General features: G+C 38.9%; 1 protein-coding gene across 2 annotated transcripts in view; it reads right to left on the bottom strand.

Annotated features, from left to right (window-relative positions):
• Nucleotides 1–13,021, bottom strand: part of tmem131 (transmembrane protein 131) — a 157,661-nt gene that overhangs the window by 60,525 nt on the left and 84,115 nt on the right. For both annotated transcript variants that reach the window (XM_078402120.1, XM_078402121.1), the window contains exons 5-7: nucleotides 3,753–3,876; nucleotides 839–955; nucleotides 110–232 (exon numbers count right to left, since the gene is read on the bottom strand). In XM_078402120.1, the coding sequence (XP_078258246.1) occupies nucleotides 110–232; nucleotides 839–955; nucleotides 3,753–3,876 (364 nt within the window). The remainder of the gene's footprint in view (nucleotides 1–109; nucleotides 233–838; nucleotides 956–3,752; nucleotides 3,877–13,021) is intronic.

Raw genomic sequence — 13,021 nt, 5'->3', positions numbered from 1 at the left:
CCTGCTGAGTTACTCCAGCATTTTGTGAATAAATCGATTTGTACCAGCATCTGCAGTTATTTTCTTATAATAATACTAGTATACGGTTTTCAGTTAAAAAGCAACTTACCTGTAAAGGTTCACTGTGAGGGTTGTGTATATTTATTAAAGGTGAAAAACTGCTATTTACAGGAACTCTTGCCCCTATAAATGGGCGCAAACGGTAAGGATTAGGTATTCCAACACCAAACACCTGTAATAGAAATTACAAGGATGCAGTTTATAAAAATGTCAAAGATCAATACATTTAACAGTCAATAAAGATGTGTTAACTTTAGACAAAATACCTCACTCAACCACACTACAGTTTTAATACGAATAACATTGAGAGAGTCACTTCTGAAGATAGGTAAATAAAAACTGCCTCCTCTTTCAACTCACTGAAGGGCACACCAAGGGAAGATAAAACTCTTTTACAAGCGATGCCAGAAGTTAATGACTGAATTTGCCTAAAGGTCAAACTATTTTTGCTGTGCCTGGCTGACGCTCAACAAGTTTGAATAGAAAAGCACAAGTGGGATTTGAACAGGTTGTGAGTTCTGAAGTCTGTGGATGGGGGTGATTGTAACAAGCTATGGGACACAGGAGGGAACCAAGAAAATTAAACATGAACCACTGAGATCCCTAGCCTGCATCAGCAAACAATAGAGTTGCAATGTAGATTAGTCTACCCTAAAAAGAGAAATTCATGGAGACAGGTTTCTCAACCTTAAGCATTCTTAAAAAAAAGGTATTTTAGTTAAGACTCTCATTTTTGTTCGTAATATCGTTTGAGTCATAGAATTTTGGGTTTTCTTACCTGGTACGTAAATACCCCATGAAGAGATGTATTAATAAATAAAGTATTTTCTACGTTTCCCACTACTCTTGCAAGAAACACTACATCAAAAGATGTGTTTCCTCCTGGTGGGATTATCTGGGCAGCAAAGGAAAGCAAAATGTTAATTTAGTTTACATCTTGTGTAACAATAGCAGATATAGTTAATTGGACAGATAATCAGTCTGGCATCAGGCAAGCCTGTGGTAGCCAAATCCAGTTATAATTAGAATTTGCCATTTTGTCCGAGCTCTCGGCATTATGTTTCAAAGTATCAATGTAGAGAAGAGTTTATGACTGGCAGGAAGTTTGAAAATAATACAATTTTGCACCCTTCTTATTTCAAATATAACAGCATTGGCACTACACACACAAGCACAGAACAATGCCACATCAACCTTAACAGCCAAGAATATATAATATTGCTGTAATATTCCTATACTTCAAGTACAAATGCTTATCAGGTCAGGAGGTGGAGGAATAAAATCCCGGCAGCAGTATGGTCTGGCAAGAAACACACGAGAAGTGTCTGCCATTATAAACTGATGGAACATGAAAATCAAGCAGTTTCTATAAATTATGGAAATCCAATTCATCCCCCTCCCCCCCCCCCCCTCCCAATTTTACATGCATTCTGAAGAACTATGGTGTGTTAACTGCACTGCAAGCAATTTCACAATTGATCTTTTAATATTGTCATCTTAACATAGACAATCGAGGCACCATCAAAACTTCCAAATACCCATTACCCACTTGAAGGATAACTTTAAATTATTTTACAGTTCGAAATTATAATGCTGAAGGTTAGTGGAACAACATTAAACGCTGTAAATGTTGATAGTCCAATGTTGCATATATTCAGATGTAACTTTCAAGATAAAATTGATTTAAAATTTGTGCCAGTGTCAACACTTCACTAATGCAAAATATTATCTAAAATGTGATTTACCAGACCGACCATTTGCCCCAAAACGTACTCCCTCGATGTTCAAACTAGAACAATCTTTTTATACATTTCAAAGTATTATGCCTTACTGGATTACAGCTCAGTACTGGTAATTCTACCATGCAATGTTCTTCACTAGAGGTGCACAAAACTCATCACAACCATTTTGCACAGTGTAAAGGTTCACAGGATAGTTAACTAAAGTTGACACACAAGGTGGTATTAGGGCAGATGTCCAAAATCGTGGTCTTGGTTAGGATTTAAGGAGAAATTTAGAAGTTTTATTGAGGGAATTCCAAAGCTTAGGGACTTCCCACCTAAAAGTACGGTTACTAATGAGTAATAATGGGAATTAGAGAACACATCACTGAAGGGTGTAGGGATGGGGTTGGGGTGAGCGGAATTGAGGGAGGCCAAGGAGGGATCTCCATACAAAGCAAAAAATTTAATTAAAGGTGACTTAACCAATAACAAATGTAGTTCAGTAGGCATAGAGATATCCTGATGCAAGTTAAGTTATGGCAGAATGGCATTATATCCATGCAGATTTGCCTCTTCAAATATTTCTTCAAAATTCTTAAACAAAGTAGTACTGACCTTTTATTGCATTGTGATCAAGTATTGTTACAGGTACAAAGCAACACAAAATGTTAAATTAATCTGCAAAGCTCCATTTTCCCATCTCCTGTCCCATGTTAAATTTATAATGATTTGTTCCATCAAGTCATTTCACTTCACATGTGGACAATTACATTAGCTTTAATCCCCCTCTCCATATTTTACTAAAGCCCTCCAAAATGAGTTTGAGTTTAGTTTAATGACAAGTGCACCGAAAAGCTTTTGTTGCATGCTATCCATTCGGTGGAAAGACAATACATGTTTACAATTGAGCCATCCAGTGTACAGATACACTGGAAATTGAAAGATTGAAAATGTGAGTGGCACTACAACTTAGGCCATGTTGTATAAACTTCATTCCCCTTTAATTACCTATCTTGCAAACAAGCAAGGATACACAAATAGACACATACTAATGATCAAATCATTTATTTTAATGATAAAATAAAAATTGGCCAGGAAGCTGGAAGAACTTAACCAATATAGTTCAGACTGAAAATTTGAACCCGAGAAATGCTAGAAATGTTCAGCATGTTTCACAGAACTGTGGCAACCAATAACATTTTATCAGAACCGCTACCTCAGATGCAGCCTGACATGCTGAGTGATTTCAGGGATGGACTACCCCACTTTTTAAAAATTGCTTATATAACTACATTCAACACAAACAGAAAATACTGGAAATACTCCACAAGTCATGCTGCATTTGTGGGAAGGGAAACAGCCAACATTTCAAGTTCTTGCAATTCCCAGAAAGGGTTTCCACCCCCAAAATCTTCACCCCGTTCTCTTCCTACGATGCAGCCTGACCTGATGAATATTTCTAACATTTTCCTTTAAAGATTCCAGCATCCGAGTTTTGATTTTATTTTCATTTATGTAATCAGATTGCTAACTTTGTTAAGCTGACCCAAGACAAAATCTAATCAATTTTAATACCTGATGTTAATAGTGAAGTGCTAAAGCACATTTGCCATAACATTTTAAGATAAAATATGTACAGCAACCCATCCACCATGGATTGTCCATACCTGCGGAAAAGCGGTAGAAATCTATCTCCTTCAGTTTAAGATGCATGATCAATGTAATAGCTGCTACCCGTTGCACGTTATTGCCACAATTCGGTTCCATTCTACTACACTGCACAATTAACGCTTGTGACAAAGGATAGATTTCATCTCCAAAGATTTTGATTGCTGTTAATCCAAGTGATTTACACCATACATGCTACTTGCAGACCATCACAAAACAAAAATCTAAATGTTTCCATTTATGTGCATATTACAGAAGACATCTTACATCCATTTTAATAATTGCAAATAGAATTCTTACCCTATTTTGAAAAAATGATGCATGAAAGTGCGATGTTGTTGCTGATATTGATACTAATATGATTGTTTCTTCTGTGCTGGGGTTGTGTAAGTATACTTTTTCCATTTTTGGCATTCCCACTGGCCTGTGAAAATAGAAGCAATTAGTATGCAATTTTATACAATTGCTTTAGCATACAAATGACAGAAACTGAAATTGTGTTTACTTGACAGTCGAATACTGTTTTGATCAAACGATTTAATATCTTTCAATACAATGGGTCAAAAATGTACTTGCTGCAGGCCAGCCCACAAACGTAACACCATACTCCTTCACATGCTCACAGTTGCACTGATCTTCTACAGATGTAGAGGTACAAGTGCCCTGGGCACCTCAATCCTAGAGTTGTGCACTGAGATGCACCAAGGTGTGAGTGTCAACTGGGTTTAAGCAAACATCGCAGAGTCCGGCTCCAGAATACCCAAATAGATTCCGACACGAGAGAACAGTAGGAGTGGAGTCAATCATTTCAACCATCAAGTAAAAATACCCACTAAAAAACATGCATTAAAATTAAGTAAAAATGTGAAAACCTAACCGAACCTACATTTTTCTTTCTAATCAAATCAACAGGGATTCCTCTGAAGAAGGGTCGCGACCTGAAACGTCACCCATTCCTTCTCTCCAGAGATGCATTTTGTGTCTACGTTCATGTACCACACCTGGATGTTACTTCATCAGTGGATTGCCATGATGGTGCAAATCCAGGACATAATTACCTGAAATTAGCTGAATTCCGATAGTTAACTTTAGAACCACTAGGACTGGGAAGTTCAATTATTTGGGAAACTGAATATTTTCTAGATTAGGTCATGAAAAGTAAAACTAACATGTCTTATAAAACATCCAAATTAAACTAAATCAACCAAAATTAAATGGTGTCTTTGGGTGATAAGCACATGATCTCCCGGTGGCTGAGCACTTCAACTCCCCCTCCCACTCCCACAGTCTGACCTTTCTGTCATGGGCCTCCTCCAGTGTCATAGTCAGGCCCATCGCAAATTGGAGGAACAGCACCTCATATTTTACTTGGGCAGCTTACAGCCCAGCAGTATGAACATTGACTTCTCTAACTTTAGATAGTTCCTCTGTCCATCCCTTCCGCTCCCCCTTCCAAGTTCTCCCACTGTAGTTCCTGTCTCTACCTATATCCTTTCTTTGTCCCGCCCACCCCGACATCAGTATGAAAAAGGGCCTCGACCCGAAACGTCACCCATTCCTTCTCTCCAGAGATGCTGCCTGACCCGCTGAGTTACTCCAGCATTTTGTGATACCTTCGATTTGTACCACCATCTGCAGTTATTTTCCTACAGCACATATAAATAACCACTGCCTTATATGCGGTGCTTCGAACCAGACTTATCCTCCACCACTTGCTTTTACAACGTATAATTTGGCAGTTTTTTTTCCAACCAAATGCAATGAGCTCTTTTTACTTCTGAAAGGTTAATGTAATAAACGCAGCATTTCAAAATGAAATATCACTGCTGCTCCTAAGACGTCAACGTTGACTTTAACCTGTCAAAGTTAGGTTAAAGTCTAACTTTAACCTAAAGTTAAAGTACCCATCCCCCACCTCCCCGATCACCATGCACCATGCTGTTCAAAATATTATCGCATACAATAGTACACAAAAATGTGCCAGTTTTAGTTTCGTCAGACCAAATTATTATTTTTCCTTGAAAACCAAACCATAAAATTAGAAAATCAGATTGTCATTAAATAGCCCAATGGGCTGCACAGGAATATTACGACAAGAAAGTGATGCTAAGGTACATGGGAGATATTTTACATCATGACCAAAGATTTAAGAGGTGGTGTGGAGGTGAAGTGTACGGACGTCGCTGCCAACAGGTAATTTCAGAGATCAAGGTCTTCATCGCTGAAGATACAACCACCACCTGAACTCGAGGATGCTTAGATGCCCAAATTGAAGTTGTGCCCTAATCCAGGGAAGAACAGCCAAGTTGTGAGATAAATAACACACAAATGAAGTTTTCAACAGATGAACAACTCAAAGCTAAAGGTTGCGAAGGTGGAAATAGGCAGGCAGTTCAGGTCAGGTCAAATGCGACACCAAGACTGAATAGTCCAGTTCAGTTTCAGACATGCACTAGTTGTCTTAAACTCAACATATGGAACTTTAAGCCTGTCATCCCTCCCAATTTAGCGACGTCGTAAACCAAAACAAACCCGAACTCATTGCAAATGAAGGTAGACCTAAAATGCTGGAGTAACTCAGCAGGTCAGGCAGCATCTCTAGAGCGAAGGAATGGGTGATGTTTTGGGTCGAGACCGTTCTTCACTGCAAATGAAATCCATTATCATGTCAGTAGCAGTCTGAAGAAGGGTCCCGAACCGAAATATTGCGCCAAACCCTTTTCTCCAGAGATGCTGCCTATCCCGCCGAGTTACTCCAGCATTTTGTGTCTACCATCATGTTAGACAAGTTAGCCATTATCCACAGCCTCGAAACGGAAGGTTACATATTTGTACGTGAATATTCTTTTAATTTACAGTTCAGCAACCTCCAAGCTCATCACATAAATTAGGACTCATTAGGTAGCCCTGCAAGAGATTCCAATTTGAGCTGAGCATCTTCTGGGTGGGGGAGGGAATTGGCAGTGTAAGCAAGGAGTACGCCTGATATGCATGGAGAATTTCCACGCTTCTATTTTAAAAAAACTCGAGAGGTTAAGGCAGGCTGTGCTCAATTTTCAGCATCTTGCTCAAAAAACACCATTGGCAGGAGTCCCAAGATCAATTCTGCTTTCCATTGAAAAGTTATACATTAATATATATTTATAAAGAAGTAGAAAAGAGAGAAATAGAAGAAAGTAATACACCCACAGTACATTTTAAAATGTGAGACACTTACCCTAACATTCATTCAAATTAAACAAACAAAATTTAGAATCAGTGCTGCAAGGTCTTAAATTTGCTCCTCTCATTTGATAATGTCAGCCTTTTCTATAAAATGATTTTTAATATCAGTACCAGTATACCTTCCTCAAATACAGTTCTGCTATGCTGAGCGTGGCAGTAAATGACCCAGCTTGTCCTACATTAAGATCATTTAAATTCTTGGCTTGAACATGTATTCTGGAGGCCAGGTGTGCTAATAGATTGTTCTTTGGCACAGGCTACAACACTAGCATACTGGACGCCTTTTAAGTTTGAAGAAGTTATTTTTCCTGCTTGTTTTTTTAAAAATTCAGTTTGCCAAAGTAAAACTATCATTTCAGCAGGTGTTAACTTGAATAGTTAAATGGCAAATATACATGCACTCCTGAATCCCATTTAGTCACTTCATACAGAAAATGCATTTGGTTTTTCCATATACTCCGATGAATGTACATATCAAAATTGATACATTCTATATCTACTTTTGACTAAGATTCCAACAGGATTATCCCTGGATCAATTAGAAAACTGTCTGCAGATGTAATTCTGGATTAGTTTTACCATGCTGCCAATATTAATTATGTAATAAGAATGTTAGCATTCTTCAAATTAAGACACAGAAGAAGGGTTTTGTGAACGAAGAAATGCTCTGTGATATACTTGAACCCTGGTGTAAATTTTGCTTCCTGCCAAGATATGAAAGGATCGCTTCACTATTACATTTACTTCCTCCTTTGATAGCATTAAACCCTACTACACAAAGTTTTGTGCTCAGGTTACGGAGAGGAAATGCAACTGTGAACCGTAGACTCTTAATGGAAGCTCATGACTGAGCCAAGACGACCACCTAATTATGTCAGGTGAAGGACTCTGTTCAATTGTTGGAATAATCTCCAATGTTTGCAAACATTACATGGTGATGCAATGATTTTTGTACATTGAGAAATCCTGAAGTTGCTAATAATTTAGCACTAATCCAGACATTTGCAGACTAAAGGTAACCAGTGTTTTGATGAATTTCAAGCATTTACAAACCAACCTCACTGTAGATCACTGTTAAAATGCTATGCTTTATTATGCATGGTGATTTTTTTTTCATGCCGAGCTCTCTAGCCTTAAATAAGTTATAGTAATTCAGATATACACTTCAAAATACAATTGTCTTTCTTTCAAAATCTTCACAATATTCTAGTTTCTATCTTTATTTCATCACATGCAAAATGTTTATCAGTTAAAACATGTTATTCCACATCTCTATCCCCCATGTCTAAGAGATACACTGAGAATTCTCGGGCAGACCGAAGCTTGATCAACAACACGACACAGTTGTTTGCTAGCAATCGACTTTGAAAAAGTGGACACCTACACCAACAATTGCTATATTTTATCTTGTTGTTCACCTTGGACACAAGCACAATGGCTCACACAAAATACTGCTCACACTGATAGCCATATCAACATGTCTTCTGAAGATTCTTCCTCACAGAATATACACTATGTAGAAAATTAACTTTACATTGAAAAGTGTTCTTTACTCTTCAAACTGCACTCAATCTCAATTCAGATTAACATTTTGTTTGCTGCACAAAAACCTGTTTTATCAAAGCACCTTTCACAGGAAACAACCAAGGGCAACAAAATGTGATACCATACCATTAAAAGGAGATAATAGTACACAGGACAAAAGTTTAATTAAACAGGTACATTTTAAGAATCTTAAAAGGGAATATCAGAGCACAGAGCCTTGGTATGGTTCGTAGGGCTGCAGAAGATTCATGGGTCAAGGCTATGGAAGAATTTATCTTTAAACTAAGCCGTTTTATGATCAAAAGTGAATCAAGGGATGAGCACAGAAATGCAATGTGTGAACGAAACATTGGAATTTAAGATATTAAATTACAAGATTTGGTTGACCACAACCTTATAGAAGGTGAACCTTGGGGAAAAATGTAAGCAAGCAAACCATCATCTACAATGGTAAAAGTAGTAGACAATGGTTTCAGTAGACGACTTGAGGCAAGATGCAGTCAGCATTAGTGGGTGGAAGAGTAGGCCCAAGGCTGCAATGTAGATGATAAATTAGAGGAAGTCAAGATAGGTTCTTAAAGACTACTGGAGGCAATTTTCTGTGAACTATAAAAGGCAGTGAAAGTACACAAGTAGGTTCAACTGAATAGATAAAGACCTAAAGTAAGCAGTGTAATTTCAAAAACCAAACAACAGCGGAGAATGAAAAAGTTTTATCAAGCACATGAGCAGTTATGAGATCGTGAGAAGGGTGAGACTTTTGTCAGATTAACTTAATTTTCTGATACTTCATTACAATTTGAGATTTGCTTATTTTTGTTAAACAATAGTTGCACTAAGAGATTTTGACTGCCCTATTTTCACCAGCTTGATTCCAGGAATGAGAGTATGGTGCTGGAATGTGGGAGAATGAGAAACAATTTCACTGTGTCAAACAGGAGGGATTGATAGCATCGATGCAATGAGACTTTCCTTGGTCTAATGTCAACCAAATCTTGTAACAGAAAGCCAGTCAATAGTTCTTAGTAACAAAGAAATAAGTAATACCTGCAGACAAAATGCAAAGTAAATTTCAATGGTCCATGGTTCACTTCAGTGCGAGACAAATGAAATGTGCAGAATACACAAGAAATGGTTAAGACAAAATGTGGCCTCTGAGGAAAAAGTAGCTTCGAAAGACATGGCTACAGATAAGGTCTAACCCTTCTTCTAAAAGTAACCCCCTGGATCTAAACTACTCAGCCAAAGGAATGACACTTTCCATTTCTATCCTGTTCATTTCTAACCTCAAAGAATTTTATACTCTTTAATAAGGTCATCGCTTATTTTTCTAAACTCCAAAATATGCAGACCTAGCCTATTTAATCTTTCGGCTCTTCAGAAACTGTTCTGGGTGGATTGTCTCTGAACTCCCTGTACACCAAAGGGGACGAAAATTGAACTCCATGCTGCATTTGTGGTCTCACTGGAACCACATATAATTGTACCAAGACATCTTTACTTGTGTAATCCAAACTTCCTGTAATAAAACGCTAAAGTCCCATTTGCCCGTTGCACGTGCATGTTAGCTTTCAGATATGCATACAATGAATTGTGTTATTATAAACTAAATATAGCAATAATAACCTCCAATGATCGCATTCCAATTATTAAAGCCTACATTGTAAATATGTATTGCCATCACATCTAGGCAAAATGTTGAGAACGAATTTCCATTTGGTGGGGACTCCAGTTCAATTTATTATTGACACATATACCGAGATACAGTGAAAAGTTAAATCATGCTATATACGAGTATAATCATAAGCAAATGAAAGTGTGAAACGATAAGTAGATCTGCTTCTGGGGCACTAGGAATAGAGTCGCCATGTTTCATCGCCATCTTGCAACTTAAGTCTCGAGTCTCTGAAAAGTCTGATCTTGTCGGAGGCGATATATATTTGCATGCAATTTATTCTTTTCTCACTTTAAGGTCTGGTATTCTGGTGGCAATGGATCACTTTTCTAGGAATCTATATACCGATTTAAGAACAAGAGCCACAGACTATGATTAAGGGGTTTCCCCATTTAAGATACAGAAGGAGGATTCCGCCTGACCAGCTGAGTTATTCCAGCACTTTGTGACTATCTTCGGTATAAACCAGCATCTGCAGTTCCTTTCTACACAGAAGGACGAGTTTGCACATGCCGGAATAGACAATAGGTGCATGAATAGGCCATTCGGCCCTTCGAGCCAGCACCACCATTCAATGTGATCATGGCTGATCATTCACAATCGTGCGGCACGGTGGCGCAGCGGTAGAGTTGCTGCCTTACAGCGCCGGAGACTCAGGTTCGATCCTGACTACGGGCGCCGTCTGTACGTTCTCCCCGTGACCTGCATGGGTTTTCTCCGAGATCTTCGGTTTCCTCCCACACTCCAAAGACGTACAGGTATGTAGGTTAATTGACTGGGTAAATGTAAAAAATGTCCCTAGTGTGTGTAGGATAGTGTTAATATGCGGGGATCGCTGGGCGGCACGGACTCGGTGGGCCGAAGGGCCTGTTTCCGCACTGTATCTCTAAATCTAAAAAATCTAAATCGCTACCCCGTTCCTGTCTTCTCCCCATACCCCCTGACTCCGCTCTCTTTAAGGGCTCTATCTAGCTCTCCCTTGAAAGCATCCAGAGAATATTGAGCAAAATAAAAAAGACTGGGGTCCAGACCCAAAACTTTATTCGTCTATTTCACTCCACAGATGCTGACTGACCCACTGAGTTCCACCAGCAGTTTGCTTTTTGCTCACATTTTAAAAAAGGAATTAATACACCAATGTCAAATATGTTGTGAATATCATTAAAGTTCCCTGCTCCATGCAAGTTTAGATATGCTAAGGATTGGATTTTGCAATGAAGTTAATGATGATGTTATCACATGCTCTGTTATAAAAGCCAAGGAAGCTGGTGTGAGGGAGGGGATTGAAAATGAGAGGCAGATTGATTACGTCTAAATGCCTATCTGTGCGTGTGAGTGATTGCTGCAACTGACTATTTTAGGTGCTGAGCAGGCCCAGCATAACACACAACACAACCTGACTCAAACCCCGACTGTTTTAGTAGAATGTACACTGATCCAAACCAGACACACAGTTAAGGCCCATTAGGATTAAGAGGCTCAGCTCCAGAACTTTGTTATAAAGAAGCAAAATTGCTCACTGCATGATTTCTCAGTAAAAGTGATATTTTATACAAATTGTCCTTCAGAAAACACTAGATTCAATGACTTTCAACCCTGGCATTCAAAATTTAATTTGACCTGCCTTGCTATTTTTTTAAAAACTTGCCCAAGTTTTTAAAGGATTTTTCACTCAGTAGTAAGGTACTCGCTTGCATTTAATGCACTCAATGCATCGAAATACTATAACTTGGGGCCAAAATACGCTGAAAAGTCTTTTTATCATTCTTGGAAAACATGGAATAATGACCCCTGGTTTACTTATTCTGCAGAATAGTCTAATTGTAAACAGCCATTCACATGCCAAATCTAAGCCTATGTTGAAACAAGGAACTGCAGATGCTGGTTTACAAAAAAGACTAGTGTTGGAGTAACTCAGAGGGTCAGGCAAATCCCTGGAGAACATGCTGCTGACCCACTGAGTTACTCCAGCAAGATAGACACAAAGTGCTTGAGTAACTCAGCAGGTCAGGCAGAATCTCTGGAGCGAAAGGATGGGTGACTTTCCGGGACGGGGGCTGCTCTTCTTCAGATTTTGAGATGAGAGTCACTCCAGCATTTTCTGGTGATACATTTGAATGCATTAAAAAAATGCCAACCTTAGCTACCTAAGCTAATTACCTTTACATTTTATCAAAAACATCTAAATTTTACCAGTCCAAACGCTCACCACCAACCCTGCCTCTTGCAAAGATGCTATTCCCTACTCTCAATTCCTCCGTTGCCGCTGCATCTGCTCCCAAGATGAGGGGTTCCATATTAGGACATCCGAGATGGCCTCATTCTTCAGGGAACGTGGGTGTCCTCTCTCCCCCCCCCCCCCCCCCCTTCTATCATAGAGGAGGGCCTCACATGTGTCTCCTTTGTGTCCCACAGTTCTGCTTTCGAACTGCAGATGCTGCTTTACATCGAAGGTAGACACAAAATGCTGGAGTAACTCAGCGGGACAGGCAGCATCTCTGGAGGGAAGGAATGGGTGGCGTTTTGGGTCGAGACCCTTCTTCAGACTCAATAATAATCTACTCGGTTATAATGGACAAACAATAACGCAATAACAGACCCCATTCCTGCTCCCCCCCGACAGCCTGATATAACAAAAGTTATTATGTACTATATTATGCTGTGAAGATCAAAACGTGAAATTACAGATCTTTTGATATTTTTCTGAGATCTTGGGAACATGGCCACACTGCAGAAACTAGAGCAGAATTTGTAAAATTTGCTTCATTTCTGCTTTTTCAAGCTTTTTATCATTCAAGAGGAAATGAGGTACTCAACACTTTCCAAAAACAGAACTAATATTTCTATAATTTCTTTTAATTGTATACACTTCTACAAAGACATTTCACAATGAAAATTTGGTCACAATTGCAACCTAATAATTGATATTGTGAAGGGGAGGCTTTGTGAAGGGGAGGTCTTGCCTGACAAACTTGCTGGAATTCTTATAAGTAGGAAATAGCAAGACAGACAAAGTACAGTCAGTAGATGTTGTATACCTAGATTTTCAGAAAGCCTCTGATAAGGTGCCACGTGGGAGGCTGCTAGGGAAGATGACAGCCCATGGTATCAAAGGGCAGATACT

The sequence above is a fragment of the Rhinoraja longicauda genome, chromosome 7 (assembly GCF_053455715.1).
Source record: "Rhinoraja longicauda isolate Sanriku21f chromosome 7, sRhiLon1.1, whole genome shotgun sequence".
Classification (NCBI taxonomy): Eukaryota; Metazoa; Chordata; class Chondrichthyes; order Rajiformes; family Arhynchobatidae; genus Rhinoraja; species Rhinoraja longicauda.
This window is presented reverse-complemented; position numbering and strand designations above follow the sequence as displayed.